The sequence below is a fragment of the Watersipora subatra genome, chromosome 2, assembly GCF_963576615.1.
Source record: "Watersipora subatra chromosome 2, tzWatSuba1.1, whole genome shotgun sequence".
NCBI classification, from domain to species: domain Eukaryota; kingdom Metazoa; phylum Bryozoa; class Gymnolaemata; order Cheilostomatida; family Watersiporidae; genus Watersipora; species Watersipora subatra.
The window spans coordinates 34,847,519-34,874,710 of NC_088709.1; the positions used below are offsets into that span (position 1 = coordinate 34,847,519).

The 27,192-nt window shown below is 37.6% G+C and overlaps 1 protein-coding gene across 3 annotated transcripts in view; it reads right to left on the reverse strand.

The window, feature by feature from the left end:
• Positions 1 to 27,192, reverse strand: part of LOC137386986 (forkhead box protein P1-like) — a 100,372-nt gene that overhangs the window by 32,739 nt on the left and 40,441 nt on the right. Inside the window, exon 1 of one of the 3 annotated variants that reach the window (XM_068073244.1) lies at positions 17,571 to 17,732. The exons of the other annotated variants lie outside the window; for them this stretch is intronic. Coding sequence (XP_067929345.1) covers positions 17,571 to 17,615 — 45 coding nt within the window. The 5' untranslated portion in view covers positions 17,616 to 17,732. Of the gene's footprint in view, positions 1 to 17,570; positions 17,733 to 27,192 lie in introns of those variants that run through there. 3 annotated transcript variants of the gene reach the window in all.

Genomic DNA, 27,192 nt, shown 5'->3' on the forward strand with positions numbered 1-27,192 from the left:
ATCATATGTTCCTTATTTATGTACAAGTACAAACAATGAACTGTGTTAAACTTAGGAACAAATAATCAATAACAAATGAGTGACTCCAAAGTTACATATTTCTCCTGATTTTCATCGTAGAAGGCAAGTTAACAACATAGTAAACATCACATTGATATCTACGTATTGTACATGACAAGTATGCGGGTCGACCAACGCATATCGATACATTAGGAGTTATCTACTCATACCATTTTAACAGCGTATGTATGAACAGCACACTAATTACTTTATCGATTAAAAGGACTATACGCGAACGAATCCAATAAAAACCAGGTCTAACATCCATCATAAACTTTTCATATGAAGCGAGAGTTATAATAGTTATCACAGTTCACAAATACTAACTAAGGCATTTAGGGAGTTGTCCGCTACCCAAACATAGGGGCACACTTGAAGTACATACTCCACACAGCTTTAGGAAAATATGTTGATTCTTGCTTTGATTAGGTACACAATGGTACACTATAACCAAGTCGGGTAGATTTTGTTGATAGTAGAAAGCGTATCCGTGGCGATGCATCAGCAAAAGCAATGGCCTGAGGTTTTTATGAATTTGGTTTGTATGAATGGTTTTTAGGCTATAATAACAAAATACTTTCTTTATAACAAAACTTGATGCATGCTAAAATGTTTCGTTACATTCATTCGCGGGTTTTCGAGAGAGTAATTATACGTTTTTACAAACCCCTGACAACGCATATGGAAGATAACTCCAAGGTTATGAGATTAAATTTGTGATTCTTTCGACATTTTATCACAACACGTATGCCTCTAGGATAGGATTAGGGAATCTAAAACCAGCCTGAATAATTATCAGCAAACATGCAGTACTGGCATTCATTGCCAGAAGACCATACAAACCAGATTATTCCGCATCCTCGTGTACCAGATTATTTCGTACCCTCGTATACCGGATTATTCCATACCCTCGTATACCAGATTATTCCGTACCCTCATATACCGGATTATTCCGTACCCTCGTATACCAGATTATTCCGTACCCTCGTATACCAGATTATTTCGTACCCTCGTATACCAGATTATTCCGTACCCTCGTATACCAGATTATTCCGTACCCTCGTATACCAGATTATTCCGTACCCTCGTATACCAGATTATTCCGTACCCTCGTATACCAGATTATTCCGTATCCTCGCGTACAACATTATTCCGTAACGTCGTATATCAGATTATTTCGTACCCTCGTATACCAGTTTATTCCAAATGCTCATGTACCATAATTCTTCGATAATTTTGAGGGGCAAATGATAAGAATCTGAACACATAGGCCTGATGTGTACCCACGTCACAAACATCTGACATGTAGAGAATCCAAAAAAACACCTCAGTTTGCAGCTTTAAACAGATGTATTTGTGTCCAAAAAGATTTGTGCTAAATTTGAAAGCTTTTGCGTCAGTGAAATCGAAAACAGAGCTTTTATATTATTTATATGACTTTGAACTCTTATGAATGCTAATACGCAATCCTCTAACTGGTTGAAATTTATTAGAATGAATTTTATAAATTATTTTCTATGATTACTAAGGGTTTGCACAAAAGCTTTTGAATTTTGTCCAGCTCTTCCCCAATTAATTGATTATTAATGAGCACTGAGCCAGCCTCAAGAGAAATAATGTTAGCAGCCTGTAGTAGTAGTCCAGTAATGTTGAAGGAAGTTATTTTGGTTTCTTTTAATTAATTCATAGAATTATTTTTGTACCCTGATGGAATTTTGTCTCAAAACGCAATTGGCAATATTACACACACACTCCAGGCTGACTCATCACTCGCAAAAACTTTAAAGTTGGATGAAAAGAGGTGAGTTTTGTGCAAAGTTTTTAAAGACATTACAAGTTGGAGCCTATAACCCGTCAAAATGGTAGTTCTTTCCGACTGTTGGGAACGCAATAAGGTCAAGGCTAAGAAACTTAGTTAACCCATTTCCGAGCAACTATGATCAGAGCAAAGATCTTCAAAAAAACTGCTTAATAGTGTGTGTATATTTCCAGAGGCCATAAATTATATAGAATGTCTCCCATGCAACCCTAGTAGCTACATGTAAATGCCAAATCCTGCTGATGACTTCTGTTGTCCTCAAGGTTATCGAGATATCCAGCATTGCTAAAGCTTTTTAGATGGAGGAGGAGCCTAGCAAATAATGATGCATAACACTTTAACACAGATACGACGCAAGTACCAGCAGCAGCAAGTACCTGCAGCAGCAAGCACCTGCAGCAGCAAGCACCTGTAGCAGCAAGCACCTGCAAGTACCTGCAGCAGCAAGCACCCGCAGCAGCAAGCACCCGCGGCAGCAAGCACCTGCGGCAGCAAGTAGGCCTACCTGCAACAGCAAGTACCTGCAGCAGCAAGCACCTGCAGCAGCAAGTACCTGCGGCAGCAAACACCTGCAGCAGCAAGCACCTGTAGCAGCAAGCACCTGCAAGTACCTGCAGCAACAAGTACCTGCAGCAACAAGCACCCGCAGCAGCAAGCACCCGCGGCAGCAAGCACCTGCGGCAGCAAGTACCTGCAACAGCAAGTACCTGCAGCAGCAAGCACCTGCAGCAGCAAGTACCTGCAGCAGCAAGCACCAGCAGCAGCAAGTACCTGCAGCAGCAAGCACCTTGCAGCAGCAAGCACCTGCAAATACCTGCAGCAGCAAGCACCTGCGAGTGACATTCACACCATCAGTTGCCAGCTTTAAAATAATGAGCCGGATTTCGATTAAAAGCAACAATTGCTGTCTCATTTTAAGAATTTGTATATGTTGAAATCTTCAATAAAATAAAAGCATCGGGTGGACAACTCTTAAGTGAGAACAAGTGATTCATGTACAGTAATACTTCAACTTATGAGCGCCCCAGCGTACGAGAAACTTGAGATACGAGCCAGCTTTTAAGCAAGTTTTAGCACTAACATACAAGCCATGTTTGAGATACGAGCACATGAGTCAGTTGCCAAACATGTCGGAGGTGTTTTATGAGAACAGCATCAGTCTGTATTTTTCAACTGCTCAGGTTATACTTTTGTACCGTGTTTTTTGTGCGCAATTTTCATTGCAAAATTATGTGAATTAAAAGTACTGTGTGTAGACCAAAAGTTTGCCAGTAAAATGTAAGATAATGCAAAGAAAAAGCGAGTGATAAGAATTGATACTAAATGGAAAATTATTGAAAAATATGCGAAATGTGTATGCGTGATTGAGCTAGCTCAGCAATATGACAGAAATACATCCACAATTATCAAACAGAAAGATTATATTCAGGGCATTTAGTTCGTAAAAAGACTAACCATAGTTTCTAAACGGCGCAGCGATCTTCACGACCTCTGATGGAGAGACTGCTCAGGCATGGGATAAAAGAAAAACAATTGGTCGGTGACAGCGTAACTGAAACAATGCTATGCGAAAAGGCCGGTGCTATTTATCAAAACTATAAAAAATTGACATTCGGACAAGTTGGCTAGTGGTCATGCATTAACCCTTTGTGACGACACCTGTGTTCGTCCTAATGGTAACATGTTGAAAGGGAGATAAAGGCAAACGTCCTCAGATAGGTTTCTCTTGAAACAGCTGGCTGGTCGTGAGAGCGAAACAAAGGAAAAATTAGCTGACCAGCGAGAAACTTAAAACTATGAACGCCGAAGAAATTTTAATTACGTTAAGTTATCAATGAAAGTTTGCTCTTAGGTTTGCTTCGAAGTTTGTCTTTTAAGACTTTGATAAAATCCAAATTTATCAAAGTCAACTGTTGTAATGAAAGATAACTTATCTCTCCCTCCCTGACAAATGCTAGCGGTAGCTGCTATTGTATGTATTTTACATTTTAATTAATCACATTTCCTTGCATTATTTTTATTTATTGCTTTTGAAAGCATGTGGCAAGTTAGGACAATAACCAACATTTCCTTTCTATTACAATATCTTGTTTTGAGTGTTTTATTTGCATTTTTTTAGAGTATGGAAACCAATCAATATATATTTAATTGTTCTATATAAAAATAAATTGCACCAACATGCAAGTAAATAGACATACGAGCTCAGTCTCGGAACGCATTAAGCTCGTAAGTCCAAGTATGACTGTATAAAGTTACGAGTCTTAACAAATAAAGGAAAACTTGAATAAATATGAGCACTACTCCTGGTCACAGAGATACCAACTGTAGACATGTTCTATGAGCAACTAACTATGGACACATCTCGTAAACACCCACCATAGACACAACACATAAACACTTGCCATAGACACAACACATAAACACCTACCATAGACACACCACATAAACACCCACCATAAACACATCACATAAACACCCACCATAGACACATCACATAAACATCCACCATAGACACACCACATAAACACCCACCATAGACACATCACATAAACACCCACCATAGACACATCACATAAACACCCACCATAGACACATCACATAAACACCCACCATAGACACATCACATAAACACCCAACATAGAGACATCCCATAAACACCCACCATAGACACATCACATAAACACCCACTTCAAGCGCATACATCAGAGAGCCTCACACAAGTACAGCCCAAGAGAACGAGAATTATGAGAATGTAGCTTGAGTGAATCATTTCGCAGAGTTATCCTCTCATGGTACATAAATTTGCCTCCTGACCAAATTCAACACGGCTTTACACATTCACATCGCAATGTTTACAGCGACTCACCACACCCTTCTCTCCATCATATATTATTAAAATTCCCCATCACCATGCCAACCTTTCACAGTGCCACTCAATCGACCCAAAAAGTATTCTCATGCTCGCTATTGATGTTTGGACAATAACAGAAAGATTCGACAACGCCTATCCGACTTCCTAAGGAATCCATAGATTCGGCGTGGGCACTTGACTCTCAATGGTATTAAGATAATCTCAAACATTTAAGCGAAGGACATTTGGTAGCCTTCCAAAAGGAAGTGCATAAGCCAAAAGATATAAGTGAGCGAGGCCAGCCAGTAGTAGCTAGACAGTCTTTAATAAACAATATAGCTTCCTTTAGTTATTCTGAGACTGCGGTATTGTCATTCACCTCCACGTAAATGTCATCAGACATAACGCTGAAGAGTAACCCATAATAATTCTTCTGTTAATCATATATATATACATATATGTATATATACATATATATGTATATATACATATATAAGTATATATACATATATATGTATATATATATATATATATATATATATATATATATATATATATATATATATATATATATATATAGAGCTTCTGAAGTTCTACTACAGTTTACCGCAGAGGCTGGTCGATGATTAAATGTTGTAATTTTATTTTTTTCTACATAAACTTTTGCGCGAAATTCGTTATGATTACCAATGGAGCGACCGACATAACATCGCAGCCAAGCCGCATAGACAGAAGAGAACAACTCCCTATAAGTGCAGCTGATGCATCAGGTGCAGTACGTCTTGTGATGAGCTGTTGTGTTGCTCGCCGGGGGGGGGGGGGAGGGGGGGGACAACTCTGCAAAAACAAGTTTGTCTAGACAGGCTAAGGCATAGTCAACCGGATGGCAAATATTAGGTTTGGTTTCAAAGCGCCATTAATCAATTTTTAAGGTTTTTGCAGGCTAGCTGATGCCGCTGCTATCTGCATGCTGCCATCTGCATACTGTGATGGTTTTTTGTTTACTCCAACCCAGTTGGAGTGTATTTTCTTGGAGTCGTGTTCTCAATCTGCTGACTATGTAGTGCATATATTTTTAATGAGCAAACCCAACATATGGCAGCCGTTTCTACCGTTTGCATACCACTTGCCAACGGTAGAAATAAAGAAGGTACTAGTATTCAAAGTTTTGATGGATAGCTTCTGGTGAAACAGTAACCTTTTTATATACATACACTTCTCTGCCCTAATTGTTATCATTAATTCAACATATTCAGGATTTTTATTGTTTTCTCAGTTCGTATTAATTGTATCATTACCAAATCATCTTTTATTGTACTCGTAGCAAAACAAATTTAATTTAGCTCTTACTTGCTAATTATTTCACATTAATACTTAAACTCTTTTATAGTTGTTTTATTTTGTTTCTTAAATTATTTGACCTGCACAAAACATTTTATCATGATTTGAAGCTTGAAAGTTACAGTTGTTTGACAAAGCTTGAAAACTTTTACAATTGTTTTATTTGTTCTCATGATATGAAGTTTAAAAGTTAGAAAGGTAACTGTTGTTATATGTTAAATAAAAATACATTTTTCTGTGCAAAGACTTTTATTACCCGGACAACGCCAGGCATTCCTCTGGTCTTTTCTTAAAGCAGTATAAGAACTTAAAACAAGAGTTAAAATAATAAGCAATTATTTTAGTCTTGGTCTGTTAATGAATTTGGAGTTATCTTCTATATTTCACTTTCAAAACTTGTCGACAAGTATTTGGTTTAATCGCCTACAAATCTTAAACATACAATATCAAGCCTAGCTCGTAACGATATGTCGATAGGTATACAAATACCAAAATACCAAACTAGGTTATCGTCTAGCATAGTGTTTCGATCGAAATAGAAACTACCGCAATTCTTGTGATATTGGAACCCGAACACCAAGTACCAAACACATACTCTCTACACATAAGAGCTCGCAAGCATCATAAGTAAGAGTTACAAGGAGATTGGCCACCTGCCCGAAGACTAGCAGCCGGTCATTAATAAACCAGCTATAGCTTATTAGACAACAATCACGCAACTGTTTTAAACCATCAACGTACTAATAGGGTTAGTACCAGGGGCATAAACCGGTCAAAAATACGCGATTATGTACAATTATGCAATAAGAATGGATACTATAACCAGTGGAAATACATAAGCTCCTGTTAATTAATGGAGTACACAAGCCGCTTAACACTCGTCATCTGTGGCAGCCCTAGTAATCTGTGGCAGCCCAAATCATCTGCGGCATCCCTAGTCATCTGTGGCAGCCCAAACCATTTGCGGCATCCCTAGTCATCTGTGGCATCCCTAGTCATCTGTGGCAGCCCTAGTCATCTGTGGCAGCCCTAGTCATCTGTGGCAGCCCTAGTCATCTGTGGCAACCCTAGTCATCTGTGGCAGCCCTAGTCATCTGTGGCAGCCCTAGTCATCTGTGGCAACCCTAGTAATCTGTGGCAGCCCTAGTCATCTGTGGCAGCCCTAGTCATCTGTGGCAGCCCTAGTCACCTGTGGCAGCCCTAGTCATCTGTGGCAGCCCTAGTCATCTGTGGCATCCCTAGTCATCTGAGGCAGCATGCACCATTGCATCAGCTTATCAGCCCCATCACCAGCAGCTTTGATACTGTTCAAAGCAAACAACTCTTTGTCTTGTCGGAGAGATGTCCATTCAACAGCCAGGAGCTATTATGATTGCAATTTCATTGACCTATTCGGACATGCCTTGAACAAAAAAGAAGACAATTACTAATTTGGGAAATAAAATCACAACTATCGCATATGTACCTAAGTCTGGTAATTCTTGTTCCTATTTGAGTCTTAGGTTCGACTCTAATGGCTGCTGGCCAGTGCTCTTCAACTGACTCTGTGCAATGTCGCTGGGTGACTCCACCTCTTTAGGCCCAATCGTAGCTCAAGGAACATTGGTCATAGTAACATAATAAAACCTCTAGCTTTAGATGATAAATTAAATAAAAAATAGATCAAACAATGAAGGAAGCGAGAGCGATGACTGAGCAATACACAATTGGGTCGCGGTCACAGAAACCATGGTTAAGTCGCAAATCACGGAGTTGAGTTATCCGATTTTTGTAACACATGTTTCTGTACCAATCAAAGAGTGATCTTTCTGAATCTGAAGTCAGTTTAGATAATAAATGTCTTTAAACCTCGGAAAAAACCCTTAAAACCGTCGCTATGCTAAACAGGAAGTACTGAAAAATGGCGTCCGAAAAATGTAATCGTTTCTTTTTTGCCGATTTGAAAGATAATTCTGACATTTGGACACCTATAATTAGTACTTTGATATTCTAACTGATGTCAAAAGCAGTAAAAGTAAAGGGAATGACGATGATATATTCCTAACAATTCTTATAAGAATATTACAATATTTAATTATAAAAATAATTATTTGATTTTTTAAGATTTAATTATAAGAATAATTATTCGAATTTACAAGATCAAAGAATATAGTGACCGATGGTGTGCAATGTTACTGTTATTATTTTTTTAAAGATTTTGTTGATGATACTACGGCTGTGCTCAATATCGCTGTACTGCCAAGCCGTTTTCAATATCTGCAAAATTAAGTAATACATCTTTTTTATAGATATACAGCTAATTCCATGACAACCAGCTAAAATCTGTTTACATTTTTAAATTCAGCATAATGTTTTGGATATATACACAGAAATCTAGATAAATATCACAACTTCTTAATATTGGTTGCTATGACGTTTTGAAATGTAAACAAAATTGTGCATCGGTTTTCGTTTCTCAGACTTCAACACCAGTTTTCTCGGAAGTATGTTTTCGCACTAATGGTAAACGTGCATTCAGTTTATTGACCATAAATCTGCTGTAATTAAGCTGGAATCAAAAATTTTTTTGCAAAATAACTGTGAGAAGTTGCTCCTTCTGCTAGTGTAGATAGCTCTAAATCTTATAATCCCGACTTAACCATGGTTTCTGTGATCATGACACAATTACAGAATACGAAACAAAATTTTCACTTAGCAGATGCTCACGCAAATCATTAATACCTAAACATCATACATAATTTAGTTTATACTTTTATACAAAAACATTTGCTTTTTGTAATCCAACCATTTGAAATGACTTTAGTAGTGCAAGCAAATTGTTTTACAATCTCCGAAAGCTATGTTTTCAATGTCCAAGTATATTTTAAAGCGTCCAACTAATGTATACGACTTGTGACTCGGCTAGGAACAACATGGGGGCCTCGTTTTGAAGGTTGCAAAAATATCACCCCCTACACCTTCAACAATGCTAATAGCATAAGATGTAAATACAGCTGCATGTCTTCAGAGCAAGCAGCAAACCAGATGTATTTTATCTATATATATATTTCTCAAAGTTGATGTGAATATCTGTCACTGTTGTGTATGTCCATCTATAGCTATTAAAATCTTGGAATAGAGAATCCGGACCGCATAAGATCTGATCTCGGATATTCCCCTTCGCCAGTCCAACGCCTTACCAATTCAGCCACACACAATTAATAGATTTGCTAGGCGATATATGTCGCTATATGGGAGCAAATACGCTAACACTTTTCGTTACTACGCAGCGTGATTGTGTAACGTCACGAAAATGGGTAGCTCTTATTAATAAGCTTACTCAAATTATTCATTGGCAATGTGCCAGGCTAATAGCAAGTGGCAGGCAACTCTCATTACCTCCAAATGTTTATAAGCTGATTTTTAATACGCGTGCAACGCCGGTTTGCACAGCTTGCATACATCTATATATATATATATATAATGCTTATCTGAAAAATTGGAAAATTCCCACACTTACCAGTATTAGGAGAATAGGTGTTATTCTATTGAAAAGCTTAGCAAGGTCGGAAAATAAAAGCAGGCCATCTGTTTAACAAACGGGAGACAACTTCTCATGCAAACTGCTCATCCTAAACAGCTCAACAACGGGACAGCCCATGGACCCTTCCCAACAAATATACTGACTGGAGTGTAGACATAGGCAATACATGCTGTTGGCACGCACACGAGTGACACGACTAGCATTACCATAAATCAAATTCATAGTCAATTTGATTTTGCTCAATCAAACAAATGATAAAATATTTCATATAAAATAGTGCTAAAAATTGTCTTGCTGCCACTTCGATTGGCTGTTATTTTAATTCGTGCTGTAAAACAGATATCCAGTCAAAAGAACATCTGACAAATTGTGTAAAACCAAGAGAGACAAATCCCACTTGCTTTATTGAACAGACATGCCACTAACCTTGTGCACACACTAGAATGGCCATAGCAGGTGAGAAAACTTACACCAAAACAAGGGTGATCCATGACCGGCCCTACCTAATGGCAAAGCTCGCTAAAAGAGATGGGTGAACTGCGTTGGCGGTTCACTCAATAACACAAATGGATAAAGACATGCAAGCCCTAACCTTCTCTATTCATAACAGGATAAACAAACAAACACATGGCTAGATGACATCATAACATCCCTACAGAGTCAGGTATAGCTGCAATAGCTAAGCAATAGGTAACAGCTGTTCACTCACCAGCTAGCAGTAGTTGTTGACCATCATCTTTGAATTGACTCTCAGAAATCTCTACACACTTAGTAACTATCTACTACTAGAGCATATTCTTGTTCCCCTGGCAGCGATAAATAACGACCTTTAAACTAAACCATAAAATGAAGCATACAAAGGATGAGAGAACGTGACAAACAATGATTTAAAACTATGAAGAGAAAGTAATGACCAACATCCGTTGCCTGTTAGTTAGGATGGGTATTTAATATGACTTATCTTAGTTGCTTGAAGATTGTGCTTCTGAAAGTATAGTTATCATTGAGTGTTTGCTAGTTCAATACGCTAACTTCATAAAAATAAACTTTTTATAAGATAGTGCATTGACCTAAATAAACTTATACAAGATAGTGCATTGACCTAAATAAACTTATACAAGATAGTGCATTGACCTAAATAAACTTATACAAGATAGTGCATTGACCTAAATAAACTTATACAAGATAGTGCATTGACCTAAATAAACTTATACAAGATAGTTCATCGACCTAAATAAACTTCATACCAAACAATCAGTAATCTATGATTTGGTCTTATTCTTGCCATTTTAGAAGACAATAGCCTACTCTGATCACATTTTAAGATATAGTGGCGTAGAACAGGAGTGCATTAGTTCATACATAATGGTGTGTGGTGCATAATGGTATATAATGCAGTATTGTGTGTAGTGCATGATGGTATGTAATGGTATGATGGTGTGTAGTGCATAATGGTATGTAATGGTATGATGGTGTGTAGTGCATAATGATATGTAATGGTATGATGGTGTGTAGTGCATAATGATATGTAATGGTATGATGGTGTGTAGTGCATAATGATATGTAATGGTATGATGGTGTGTAGTGCATAATGATATGTAATGGTATGATGGTGTGTAGTGCATAATGGTATGTAATGGTATGATGGTGTGGAGTGCATAATGGTATATAATGCAGTATTGTGTGTAGTGCATAATGGTATGTAATGGTATGATGGTGTGTAGTGCATAATGGTATATAATGCAGTATTGTGTGTAGTGCATAATGGTATGTAATGGTATGATGGTGTGTAGTGCATAATGGTATGTGATGGTATGATGGTGTGTAGTGCATGATGGTATGTAATGGTATGATGGAGTGTAGTGCATAATGGTATATAATGCAGTATTGTGTGTAGTGCATGATGGTATGTAATGGTATGATGGTGTGTAGTGCATAATGGTATGTAATGGTATGATGGTGTGTAGTGCATAATGATATGTAATGGTATGATGGTGTGTAGTGCATAATGATATGTAATGGTATGATGGTGTGTAGTGCATGATGGTATGTAATGGTATGATGGTGTGTAGTGCATGATGGTATGTAATGGTATGATGGTGTGTAGTGCATAATGATATGTAATGGTATGATGGTGTGTAGTGCATGATGGTATGTAATGGTATGATGGTGTGTAGTGCATAATGATATGTAATGGTATGATGGTGTGTAGTGCATAATGATATGTAATGGTATGATGGTATGTAGTGCATGATGGAATGTAATGGTATGATGGTGTGTAGTGCATAATGATATGTAATGGTATGATGGTGTGTAGTGCATAATGATATGTGATGGTATGATGGTGTGTAGTACATAATGGTATGTAATGGTATGATGGTGTGTAGTGCATATTGGTATGTAATGGTATGATGGTGTGTAGTGCATAATGATATGTAATGGTATGATGGTGTGTAGTGCATGATGGTATGTGATGGTATGATTGTGTGTAGTACATAATGGTATGTAATGGTATGATGGTGTGTAGTGCATAATGATATGTAATGGTATGATGGTGTGTAGTGCATGATGGTATGTAATGGTATGATGGTGTGTAGTGCATAATGATATGTGATGGTATGATGGTGTGTAGTGCATGATGGTATGTAATGGTATGATGGTGTGTAGTGCATAATGATATGTAATGGTATGATGGTATGTAGTGCATAATGGTATGTGATGGTATGATGGTGTGTAGTGCATAATGATATGTAATGGTATGATGGTGTGTAGTGCATGATGGTATGTAATGGTATGATGGTGTGTAGTGCATAGTGATATGTGATGGTATGATGGTGTGTAGTGCATGATGGTATGTAATGGTATGATGGTGTGTAGTGCATAATGATATGTAATGGTATGATGGTATGTAGTGCATGATGGTATGTAATGGTATGATGGTGTGTAGTGCATAATGATATGTAATGGTATGATGGTGTGTAGTGCATAATGATATGTGATGGTATGATGGTGTGTAGTACATAATGGTATGTAATGGTATGATGGTGTGTAGTGCATATTGGTATGTAATGGTATGATGGTGTGTAGTGCATAATGGTATGTAATGGTATGATGGTGTGGAGTGCATAATGGTATATAATGCAGTATTGTGTGTAGTGCATAATGGTATGTAATGGTATGATGGTGTGTAGTGCATAATGGTATATAATGCAGTATTGTGTGTAGTGCATAATGGTATGTAATGGTATGATGGTGTGTAGTGCATAATGGTATGTGATGGTATGATGGTGTGTAGTGTATGATGGTATGTAATGGTATGATGGAGTGTAGTGCATAATGGTATATAATGCAGTATTGTGTGTAGTGCATGATGGTATGTAATGGTATGATGGTGTGTAGTGCATAATGGTATGTAATGGTATGATGGTGTGTAGTGCATAATGATATGTAATGGTATGATGGTGTGTAGTGCATAATGATATGTAATGGTATGATGGTGTGTAGTGCATGATGGTATGTAATGGTATGATGGTGTGTAGTGCATGATGGTATGTAATGGTATGATGGTGTGTAGTGCATAATGATATGTAATGGTATGATGGTGTGTAGTGCATGATGGTATGTAATGGTATGATGGTGTGTAGTGCATAATGATATGTAATGGTATGATGGTATGTAGTGCATGATGGTATGTAATGGTATGATGGTGTGTAGTGCATAATGATATGTAATGGTATGATGGTGTGTAGTGCATAATGATATGTGATGGTATGATGGTGTGTAGTACATAATGGTATGTAATGGTATGATGGTGTGTAGTGCATATTGGTATGTAATGGTATGATGGTGTGTAGTGCATAATGATATGTAATGGTATGATGGTGTGTAGTGCATGATGGTATGTGATGGTATGATTGTGTGTAGTACATAATGGTATGTAATGGTATGATGGTGTGTAGTGCATAATGATATGTAATGGTATGATGGTGTGTAGTGCATGATGGTATGTAATGGTATGATGGTGTGTAGTGCATAATGATATGTGATGGTATGATGGTGTGTAGTGCATGATGGTATGTAATGGTATGATGGTGTGTAGTGCATAATGATATGTAATGGTATGATGGTATGTAGTGCATAATGGTATGTGATGGTATGATGGTGTGTAGTGCATGATGGTATGTAATGGTATGATGGTGTGTAGTGCATAATGGTATGTGATGGTATGATGGTGTGTAGTGCATAATGATATGTAATGGCATGATGGTGTGTAGTGCATGATGGTATGTAATGGTATGATGGTGTGTAGTGCATAATGATAATTAATGGTATGATGGTGTGTAGTGCATAATGATATGTAACATATAGAACATTGCTTATGGAAGAAAGTCGGCCCTGAAAGGGTGACCTAATTGCACCAAAATGAAGCTGTAATATCACACCACCTTAAACATGCCGGACAATTTACACACAAGTGAAGCCTTGTTATCTATCGCTACTATCAACCTTGACACATGAAAATCAGCAGCCATTGCGATGTCATAGATTTAAGTAAATGTGAATTGTGAATGTGAAAGTAAACGTGAATTGTCAGGGACCAACAAACCGAAATTTCGGCATTATATTTAGCAGGAGCGATATTTTAGACGATCAACAAAATTTTCGTAACGGACATTAACTACGTGAGAAGTAATACGTTGATGGTTGGGCATGACCTACACTGTAATGGTATGATGGTGTAATGGCTCCCCGAATTTGGTCTAAGTCAGTATTAACCATACAAAGCTGCCAAACTCATCTGAACTGATTTGTGCAGACAGGTGAACAAATGCAAAGCGTACAGAACCTCATGTGCAAACAGTCGACCCCTAAATAGCCTCCAAATACATTTGCAAAGAGAGTCAGCAATCGTCTGTGTCAGCCAAACAGCTTATAGCAATAGTGGGAGATTTTTAATGTCTGTCCAATTATTTCTCATTTGTTTTTATCATCATTCCTCATTTCAACTCGCTAGTATTTCAACTCGCTACTAATCAATGTGCAAACAGAAACACACACGGGCCAGTATCAATTCTTTGTTATCATTGCCAGTACTACACTTGGTTTTATTGGCCAATTCCTTGGTTAGAAATTGTTTGCTAGCGCCGAATCACCTGACAACAATGACAGCACAACTTTTGAAATGTTTGTCTACAATGGTTGCTGTCAAAATCACCTAATCACTTACCTACAAAGTTTGACAATAGAGAAGCAAATTTAATTGTGCCAACATCGAGTAATCTGTTATGAAGCATAGCTGGTACAAGAGACTAGTGCAAAACTCTGAAATTTTACTGTAAATGATGATTTTTTTAAATGTTAGCCAATCAAATTAGTTATCTAAAGTCGTTAAAAATGATTATTTTGTGGTGTTATTAAAATAAAACAATCATCCTACACCCCTTTCCCTCCCCAATACGGCATTAATTTGATCCAATGTTGGCATCGTAAGGTGAAAATGTCGCTTAGAGGGGTATAGAAACCCATTGTAACTATCTAATGCAAACACAACAAGGTGAAACACAGCCTGGTAAAAAACATCAAAATTTTATATACGTACTGTACATAATAAAAACTAGTAACAAAAGAGTATATTAACCTTAGTAACTATAGTTATTTACACTAACTTTAGCGTATTTGGTGGTTATGATCTCCTGAGCTTATGATTCTTCCTTTAACGTCGTTATCAATCTTAGGACCCATGGCTAACGAATTAACGTTATATCTAGTTATATACGTAGAATGAATTAAATTTTATAGTAAATATTATTTTTAACGCTAAAATGCGTAATAAATTTTCGCTTTCGCTTACTTATCACAAATTTTTGTTTTGCTCACGTAACATCAAGCACTTACGAAACACGAAGAATGCTGAACTGTGAGAGAGCGATCATTGTATCTCTTTCAGGCCTTGTGAGAGAGATTTTGGTGGCATATTCGTTATTCTAATGTCTTCAGCACACCGACCACCAAATTTGAATTTCGAGAAACATTGTTGTTGGTATCGTATGGCGAAAAATGTCGGAGGGGATGAAAATAGATTGTGTTCCACATCGTGAGGCGAAAAAACCATAATCAGGGATGTTGTAACCTGGGGTGCATTGTAGTATATTGGTATTGGGGCAGTCTCACTTGGGGGACCCTTAAGCCTAGTTCCCATATATGCCGCAAAGCACCGGTGACGGCACCATCAGCAGTGAATGTGAATCTACACGCCAGGTACCGCCGGTAGTTGCAGGCGGTCGACGCAAAAGTTTAGCGCTGTTCAAATTTTGCAAAAAGCCACAGGCAAAACCTTCCCGAAATGCATTGTACAGGTGAAGGTCGCCATTATCGAAATCGCATGGCAAGTGAACATTTTTTACGCGGTTGTTAGTGATGCGGTTTCATGGGAACAGAAGCCGACGAGCCTAGCATCGCAAGCGTTTACCTGCGCAAGATTACCAATGGGGTCTGGCAATCGATATGGGAACCAGGCTTTAGAAAGTACCAAATGTGCTCAGCGTGAACTGAACTGGCCAATCAGACACGAGCTTGCACTTGTATTACAAGAAAAGGAAGTGGAGACCTATAAGTCCCTAACATAAGTCTTTAGCACACCAATGTTCACAAAAGGTATCTTTCTGGCACCTTCTGTAGCAACACAGCAACCCGTAATTCCTACTTTTTGTTCTAGACAAAAAGGCAACTTCAGTGAAATTCCACGCCATTTGTTAACGATATTTATTATAAAAGAGAAATTTCACACTTGGAACTAGTAATGTGCTGCTTGTTATATATTCATCATCCAACTGCTGCCGACCTTTGCCCGAAACCCGCCCGCCTTCTTAGTGCCCAATAAACAGGTAAAACATATTCTTACTAAAATATAAACATCTGCTAACAAGACAATGCAAGAAATCTCTTAGACCCTTAGAGCCGCAGAGCGAAGGTTGTCACCCTGAAGCTTTTGTCAAGCGTATAAATGTTGCCAGTGACCTAAACATAAGGGCCAACCAACAAAAACTAAATTGACTCCCATAACATTTTGGTTTTGGTCACAACATTAGGGAGTTCATTTACCGGGCCAGTCAGTCCAGCCTCTGCCTAACTGCTAATGAGCCAATGATCATCAAATCAGACAGCTTCAGTGCAAAGTTATCCTTTCTCCAATCATAATAGCAATCATTGAAACTCAAAGCTCATGAACTATCCGCAATTGTTTGGCTCGTAGAAAGCATATCTATTACAAGACAAATGTTCCTACTATTGTAACAAAACATAAAAGATTTTTTGTACAAAACACGCCGAGGCTCCTGAGCTGATAATACCTGCCCGCATACCGACTGCCGCACAATAAACACAATACTCGGCCATTATTAAGCATATCAACTTATGCCAAAGATAAACAAATAACCCAGATTAGACCTTATGTCAGAGCATTATCTCAGAGCATGACTATCTATCTATTATAAACCAACTAGTGGCGAAGCGACGCTGCCAGAGAACACCTGAGAATAGAAGCACTCTAGTTTGAACCTGAGAGGAAACAGGAGTCTAGTATTACAACCTTGGCTCAAGTTTGATCCTCTGGCACCCAACTCTTGTTTGTCATTTGCTAAACAACCGCCGCCGTGTATAGATTGTATGTAAACAAAGGGCAAGTTAGATAAACAATAGGTGACCAGGTATAGAAACTGAAACCCGCGATGCCAGGGGAGACAAACTAACACTTTTATCGAAACTATCCGTCGACTTCACTAGCTTCGAGTCCTTTCAGCTTGAACCCGAAAATGCCAAGATTTAGAAATAAACGGCACAAATCTCACAGAATACGAACCGTGAGAGTGAGATTTGTGCCGTTTGCTAAAACTGTGTGAATTAGCCAATGACGTTGAATAACGGATCAAACATTGTAGGAAGTACCTTAGTAAGGATAGTAAGAGTGCCCAACAAACCTGGTAGTTGTACCCATGAAACGCCCTTCCTATCTCTTCCACCATACTGGTAGCATAATCCGACAATCAGAGGCTGACAGCAGGCTAAACTGAGTTACACGCACCCTACTAGTAGCACCATTGAGTGGTCAGCAATTCCAACAGCCAATAATGTTGTGTAGACGGCTAGTCGTTATAATGAATGTGAGCAGACCGAATTCTGCGCCGTAGACAGATGATGCTTGTGTTATCTACACAGGCCGTGCGATTATACGAGAACGCATAACAATATACAACATGGTGTTTTCATTAGCCAACTATTGTTGATCAATTACGCATGGCTACAGTGAACGCCTTTACGCTATAGCCCACTTTGACGGCTAAAAGTAGCCCTATAATATCTTAATGCAAGATGCAATGAGTAAATCATAAAGTTTTGAATGTATCGGGTGCATAGATAATGGCGGGGAACATACAGCACCAGCAGAACTCGGCGCTGCCCACAAGTGATTAGCAGCAAACATATTTACAGGACAAGCAGACGAGACTCAAGGTTTGCTTCTCTTCCAAACCTTGAAAGATTAACGATTTCTAAGAACAGTGATTTGCACGAACCGCTGTCTCCATGACTGGGTTAATTCACATGACTGGGTTAATCCACATGCTGGGTTAATCCACATGACTGGGTTAATCCACAAGCTTGTGCCATCCGCAATATGAAAAAGGCAAAAATCCACAAGTCAAGCGATTTTTGTTACTTGCAAATTTTTACCGAATGTTTCATGCTTGTGAAAAATGAAAGTCGCACTTGCGGATGCGGAAGACAATATGAGCTATTCAACTTTAAACATTTTCAACACTGCAGTCGTTCTTATTTCGCTTTGTGCAGTTCCTATCTTTGCCATAGTAATCATTTTGTTTTAACAAAGCGGATCATGCGAATGTCCACTAAAACCCTTATAGCTCGGTAGCTCAACAAGTGTGCACAACTCCGAATTCCTATCAGCCAAACTATGGAAATATGGTGTATATCTGCTGTATAATGTTTCAAACAATACATTAATTCCAAATGTTGGTGATGAAACAATTTTCACTCTTCCATCATCCAAACGAAAGTAAACAAATATGGCTTATGTCTATCCATTTTGGCAACAGCAATACTGTTACACCAATCAATACAAAATCTGTGTTTAGGTTTTGTAGTGGAGTCTGCAACTTACAAAACTGTGGTGAGTCGACGCTGAGTTGGGGTTTAACAAAAATAGTAAAAAATTATAATCTCGTCTCCTCAACGTTAAAAGCGTAATAACTGGCTTCATTATTTCTGATGTAGATGACCACGTGGTTTTGTTCCCATCTTATGGTCTAGATAGGGATGCATTTGTTACCCAAAAAGAAAACACAATAAGTAGCAAATGACAATGAAATGCTGGTTCACACTACATCATCGTATCACGGTGTTGATGCCACAATACTTCGGTGATCGTCGGTGATCGTCGGTGATAACCATCTTCACACTATCATAAACTCCTCCACATTCGCATCAGCAAATACTCCGTGAGGTAGTGTTCTCACTTTTCCTTTTACTTTTTCGCAAAGGCTGGTTGTTTTTGCGTGCTCGAGTCAAAAACTAGCCCCGCAGTAACTATCATAAATGAAAATAAATAAATCACACAATCCACGACATATCAATTACTGTCGCCGAAACGTTTCACATTATACAGGCTGTCGCCATTGTTCGGCGAAATATCGAGAAAGTTTGACAGCTGTAAACTTTCCCGACATATCCGTACGGCTTCGTCGATGCTACCAGTCCCGGTGCACAAAGTCGACGGTGAACGCCAAAAATACATCGTCGACTTGCGGTGATATAATGTGAACCATGCTTTAGGCTCTAACAGATGGTTATACATGCATCTAAAATGAGTCTCATATTAGCCATTGGTATGATTAGATATGCAATAGTAGATTTCAGTTTTATTATTATATTATTGTTCTAATACCAGATAAATGATCCGCTTCAACTAGCATGAATGAATGGTAAATATAAAGAATGTTGAGATATTACTAATAATGACACAAATAATGAGAAAAAACTGCTTGATAACGGCGAGCTACTTACTGCCCTACAGAGTTACCTACCGTCCTACCTACGGTCCTACCTACGGTCCTACCTACGGTATGTTAGATGATCATTACTTCACTTTTAATTTTATTTTTTGGTAGCACTACATGTAAAACATTTTTTCTATAGAAATGATTATGGGCTAATGAGAATATATACAGTTGACGCTCCTATAACGTAAATTCCACATAAAGTAGAGATTTATTTGAAGTTTTTGCTTCGTACCACGTAGAAAATCTATCTAACATAAAGTGTCAAGTCGGCGCAAGTTCTCAAATTCTATTTGAATAACGATAATCTTGTATTTAGCCTTGAAATGTCGCTTTCTCTTTCGTCACACTTGTGAGAGAGAAAAAACGACATATGTATAGCGTTGCCTCTATTATATATACAAGTTCCGTGATGATCTAGTTCGCCGTGATTGATTACCAGATGTGATGACAAAGCACAGAAAATAGGTAGCTGCAGAAATTGTTCATAAATACTGAAAGGCGATCGATTGGTACAAGTGTTGTATCGTCGGTCTACCAATCTGAATATCACGTTGGATTATCGTCGAAAGCATCCCTTATCCTAATTTTTACCTTTGGAGACAGATAGATGAGGACAAGGAAGAGGCCGTTCTTTCTAAGGCATAAATACATTGTTGTTTTACATTATCGTAGTTGTATAAAATATTTGCTAGTAATTTTACTTTGCAGAATAGACCTTGATATCTAAAAAAAATAAACAAATTGTTGTAAATGGATGTCGACAATGTGTACTCCCTTAACTTATTGTAAAATTACCGCAATCATGGACCATAAACGAGTGAAAGTTTCCTGAAAGTATTACTGTGAAAGTGAAAGTATTACTGCAGTTACATGTATGGTATAACCACTAAATTAAAAAATTAAGTCCAGTTTTTCTCCGTTTTGTACCAAAGGGGTAAGTTTAGTAACACCTCGAAACGGATTAAGTAATCTAAATGCTTTTTACTGCTGGTATAACGTAAAATCCCTTCAACTTAAATGTTCATGGAGCGGATTATTGACGTTGTAGGAGTGTCTACTGTGTATACATGTATATATTAGTTGATCGAAACATTAGACAGCTGATACATTAAACACGGTGTCAGCAAAAAATAACGATAACTAGGTCAATATGTTTGTTAAAATAGATAACTATAAATAAAATAAACTTATAACCAGAGTAATGTGAAATGGATTACTTATGTTTTCAAGTTTCTGGTCATGGAGGAAAGTCAATCCTAAAATGCCGATGTGGTCACAAGTTTGTCATTACAAAAAAGAAATGGCCAATGAATTATGTTTTCAATTTAAATTTATAATTTTAACAATCCTTAAAGGTTTATGAGAACATAAAGGATAGTCTTTAGATTTACTCACCAAGAGAGTTACCTGGTTTTTACCGAGAAATGAACAACTTTCTCATCAATGCTTCGACAAACATATTTTTACTGAATTTAAGCAGCAGTTCAGCTAGGGTTCGCAAAAACCGGTAATACTCGCCCATTAAAAGTTATGAAATTAATAATTACAATCGTCCAATAAGGAATAAACAACTGGGCATGTCGATTTTACAAACAAGGGTTTGTCTGAAACAATCCTTTCCTAGATTTGCTTCCTATGTCAAAACCATTGTATGCTGGAGCAAATCTTCTTATAAGAATACATTCTATGTCATCTAATTTGTTCTATGTATAGCTCTAAAACTTGACAGCAAATACCTCAGCATTAAAACAAATTCATATCATTGTAAAAAATATTTTTATCACTTTCACGTTTTTAGTTTTTACCAGGATTTTATTTTTACTGATGAACTTGTGTTTCAAAAAATTTTAGATGTCTTATGATGGAAATTACTTTGAATGTCAAGGCAGATATTATTTTGCTCAAACTTTGTCATAATAGCATTTGGATACAAAGGTGGTCGTAATTGAAGTTTAACTAGATTCTGTACACGAGTAGTTGGAGTGGTTGGAGTAGTTGGAGTGGTTGGAATGGTTGGAATGGTTGGAGTAGTTGGAATGGTTGGAGTAGTTGGAGTGGTTGGAGTGGTTGGAGTAGTTGGAATGGTTGGAGTAGTTGGAATGGTTGGAGTAGTTGGAATGGTTGGAGTACTTGGAGTGGTTGGAATGGTTGGAGTAGTTGGAATGGTTGGAGTAGTTGGAGTGGTTGGAGTAGTTAGAGTAGTTGGAGTGGTTGGAGTAGTTGGAATGGTTGGAGTAGTTGGAGTGGTTGGAGTAGTTGGAGTGGTTGGAGTAGTTGGAGTGGTTGGAGTAGTTGGAGTAGTTAGAGTAGTTGGAGTGGTTGGAGTAGTTGGAATGGTTGGAGTAGTTGGAATGGTTGGAGTGACACCAAAACTGAAATGTTTCGTTCTAAACATTTTGAGAAATGCTCAAAAAAGTGATAGCATGACTTTGTAAATGTTTATTTTTGTTCAGTAATATTTCCATTACCCTCAGACAGAGCTCTGTTCGAAAAGGCTTACTCGTTGCTGCTGTTTCGTACACGGAGTACAATGCATTAGCAATAGTGATAGCTTCTTACATTCCAATCTAAAGACCCCATCACCGAGCATATATAAAGTGGAAGTCATTGTCTATCATAAGCTGTTGAAGATTCAGAGATGGACTAAACTAGCTAGACTCTATTGGTTGGGTACTCAGAAATATCATCTCCTTCACCTGTCATCAACTGTCATCCCTACAGGTAACTGCCCCTACATGGCTACCTTCGGCAATGCTATAAAGCGTAGACTAACCCTTCATTATAACCGCGCATAATGCATCTTGACATCAGTGATACATGTAGTCATTTTTTACAAACAAATGATACACAGAGGAAAGATTGAACAGAAAGATCTTTGAGATTACCTATCCGCAACGAAATTGAAAAGCACCAATAATAATTTTTAAAATGACTCACATGAAAAAGATAAGATAATGCTGTAAGCTTATTTACAGGACTCATGTTTGGCAACATCGCTGCGAGCAGCGAGTGATGGCGAAAGTAAAGATAGGGATGCAGCAATTAATAACAGCACAACTCATCAACTGCTCTATTAGGATTTTAAAGATTTTTAATAGCTTCACACGAACTTGTGATAACTGCAAAATAATAATGAATCGATTTGGTCACTTATCATGTTAATCTCATTGCAAATCACTAAATTAAAGAATGTTGAAAAAGAACTTAAATGAATTATGGAAAAGGGATATGATGACCTTGATATTTAAGGTAGAAGCTCGGGCTATAAGTAGATCAGTCCAATAGTTGGATAAATAGTTCAATCATTCAACATTGGCCATGATTATTCTATTCAGAGACAAGAGACAGTTGCAATACGGTATGTTTGTGAATTATACTAACTCTTAACTTGTTTCCTCAACTTTTACATCATTAGAAATAAATTATTTTACTTAACATTTTACAATTTCAACTTAGCGTTTTTAAATCTAACACAATAATACAGTTGTGTAGGCTAATTCTCAACCCTGGACAGTGAGCAGAGTTGAAACGTTTTCATAATTGTGACAGGTAAAAGCACCGTACTGCATAATTGTGACAGGTAAAAGCACCGTACTGCATAATTGTGACAGGTAAAAGCACCGTACTGCAATGTTTTCAAGTAGAAAGATGCGCATATACTACCAATTTGTTTTTTTTGTGATGCTAAATTAACTCAATTAATAGAATATTAGAGTGTTATTTGTAGTTTTATGTGAGCAAAACATAATAAAAAACTTACATTTTAAATTTTCAAGTGGCTCAACGATAACTTAACTACGAAGATCTAAACGCTTCATATACAATAGCAAAGCATTTAAAGATTTGACATGAAATACTTTAGATTTTGTATAGTTATGCGGTAGATACAACTATTGACCACTATATATAACTATTTATAACTGAAGTCTTCTAACTCTATCCATGTACTTTTTAATTAGATTAAAGAGATTAGAACATTGAGGGAGCCATTGTCACACCCCGCAATGTATAATAAACTACGGCTAATTTTATGAAAGCCTAAAATAATATGAAAAGAAATCAACACTTGTATTATTACGATTTTCTCACTGTAAAGCGTTACAATCATACAAAATACTTTTATCATGAGCTTCTACTATTGCTAACATGCAAGACAAAATATGACCGAGACACAGCTAATAATATGAAATATAAACATTGCAGTGATGACAACACTAGTATAGCATTATGATTTGTATGACAGGTAAATAAACTTCAATGCAAGATTTGGTTAGTGTTGGATGGTGTTGGAGCTCCTTTCCAATGATACAAATAGTATACCGATGCATATTTCTAGGGTATATTAAGATAGGAATTACCTACTTCATATTTAATATAAGAGTCAAATTCCTAGGGATTACCTTCTAGTTTGAATTGAGTTATATTGCGTTGTTATAATGGTGTTTTAACTTTCAGCGATTAAGATTAATTACACCAAAATTAATTAATTTAAAACATTTTTAATAACTGTAACTCATAATCAGGATAAGAACAAGGTGATCATTCAAAGGGATAGCTCAATGCTTTCATTTAGTTAATTCAGAAATAAAATAGCAAAACTAAACAGCCGTAGATGAATGCAGTATTTAGCTGTGCAAATTGACAAGTATGAAGTGCTTGATTAAGGGTGCCGACTGTAGACAAGTTGATAGCATCTAGCGGGCCACTAGCTTCATGTTTATGCCTCAGCATGTCAGAGATAATGTTTCAAATACAAGGGAAACTCATAACATGTGTCTTTGGGGGGCAAGATGAACAATACCCTTAGCCATTGCTCCTACGGAGCGCGCTCATAAACAATGTCCATGTTTTAAGGGGTACTCGCGACTGCCCGGGTGCGGAACACCGGTAATAGAGCCCTGTTCGAAACACAATGCCGAGACACAACTAATAAAGAAGTAATGGCTATCACAAATCCTACACAACACCTGTTATATCATAGGAGATAATTCACTGCAGGTGTCACATTAGCTAGGATGCCGGGACCCAAAAAACAGCTGGTAGTTAAGAGCCCAAATTGTGATGATCCGAGATGACAGGCCTGTTGGCGAGGGAGAGGCATCAATAGCTACATCACACAGCTAGCGGCAGCAAAGCATATTTTCAGTAGACGATCTAAGCACATCAAATACTATTACAAAGAATACTGCAAGAGCTAGCAAAACAGTCCACTTAAATTCTCTTAACTCGAATGTAAACAACTCAGATTTTAAGAAATTCTTGGAGCACTTGCAAGCACTGCCATACACCACAGAGTTTTGATATCAGAGATAAGATGGATGGTCGAATAGAGATTACTCCCTACCTGAGTCATGGCTCTTGACAGCAATTTAAAAAGAAAGCTCAGTTAATGTCATTAATTTTCGTTGTCTTAGCGGAAGGTAAAATGTTAAATGGATGGAGTTCTACACCATGCGATTTTGTGTGGCTACACAATTGCTTTAAAATCTAATTCTGTTTGGTTTTGAAAACAATTCCTTTTTAAAAACCATCCTTGGCTAATAATTTACTTATTCCACATTTAAACTCTTAGACAGCGTGAACTTTCTCATGTTTAACTGCCCAGGTAAGCAAAGAGTACTCAAACAGCCTAAAACAGTGTCATGACGACCGACCCTAGTATACCGACCGACCCTAGTATACCGACCGACCCTAGTATACCGACCTCAAATGATAACCACCACTGGAATAAGTAAACACATAAAATAATCGAATAATTGACTAGGGCAAGGAAGTAGCTAGACATACCTGACCTAAAACAGTCCTTCACGAGGTCTGCGTGAACAGACCCAAAATGAAAGGCAGCTGTGAATTGTTTATCGTCACAATATGGCCGAGCTGAGGGTATTTATTTCAGTTTATTGTATAAATACAATCAAGCTACAAGTCAAATCCATTCACTAACATTTGTCTAACCCGTAGTTATTCAATCAACTATAGAGTTGCGGAGTGTGTATACAAAACACTGGGCTTACTGCCTATTCTATTAGCTGAAAAAACATGAGAGAAAACTGAGATAAGTAAACAGCTAACGGCTATAATAACCTATTTGTTTCTTGAAATCCGAATATAGAGATCTTACACGAAGGAACGAGGAGCGTAACTATTTTGATAACGATATGTTGACGGTTCAGTGCATTGACTGTAGTCTGCGAACTAGCCAGAGAGCTTGCGCTGAGCCCGACTAGTCTCTATACGTGCAAGCTATTTCCTAAGATCGGGTTATCCCTCTTGACTCCGAACACAAATAGTAATGACTACAGTTCCAAACAAAGAATGTGCAAACAACAATGGTGAGTATATACGGTGCCGACATCAAGACGATGAGGGAAATATTGTTAAATTAGAATACAGCTTGCTAAAATAGAAGTGTTTCATGTGATAAAAAAGATATCTATAGAGTGATCAAATATCGATATAGTGATCAAATATATATAGAGTGATCTAATATCTATAGAGTGATCAAATATCGATAGAGTGATCAAATATCGATAGAGTGATCAAATATCGATAGAGTGATCAAATATCGATAGAGTGATCAAATATATATAGACTGATCTAATATCTATAGAGTGATCAAACATCGATATAGTGATCAAGCAAGAAACACGAGTAGACTAACACAAAGGCATATTGAGTTGCATCACTATAATGTTATCATATATTATATTTATGCATCTATTTTTAAAAAGTAAATTGGAGGTGATGGTTGCAATGCTGCTCGATGTAGCATTAGGCAAATAGCTAGGCTCAAGTTAGGCATAACGTTCATACAATTTCAAACTGGTCATATTTATAAACAATTTGAAGCTGAAATTCAAAGCTAATGAATGATGTATAAACTCTGGCAGCAGCTCGGCAGCTAAAGACATTATAGTGTCCTTGAAAATCACTAAAACAGAGAGCTACAGGGGTGCACTGCTAATCACTGACCAGAAGGCAAGGTGTTAAATGGAACCTGGTCATTGCAGCAGTTGTCTTTAGCTCTACTTCATAGAAGTCTGACAAAAAGGGGAGGGTTACAAAATAGCCAATGAAATCAACATCGAAGCAAAACATGTTCCAAACAATATAGAATTATATGAAAGGAGGTAGATTTATAAAAGCTGATACGGAATAGCAAAGGTGCGCGTGTGTAGATGGGAAGACAATTGAGCGATGCTCTGCTTACTAACTAGACAAGAACCCGAGCTGAGTTAGCTAATTATATAAGAACAAACAACTGGGCGATGTAATAAACAAGAGAGACTGGCGATAATTGACTATTGATTGACAGGGGAGCTGCTAGTGGAGTAAGTACAGCCCCTAGTTCCGTTTCCAGTTCCCTTCAGCACTCTGTGGATTGCTTTCAGATGCTTACGCATGACAATCACAAACCTATCTTCAGGAAGTGGGACTATGATACGTAACTAGTAAACACATTTCAAACTCAATTCCTCGCGAGGGGAAGGAATTAGAACAGATGAATGGTACACTTGCCACAAAC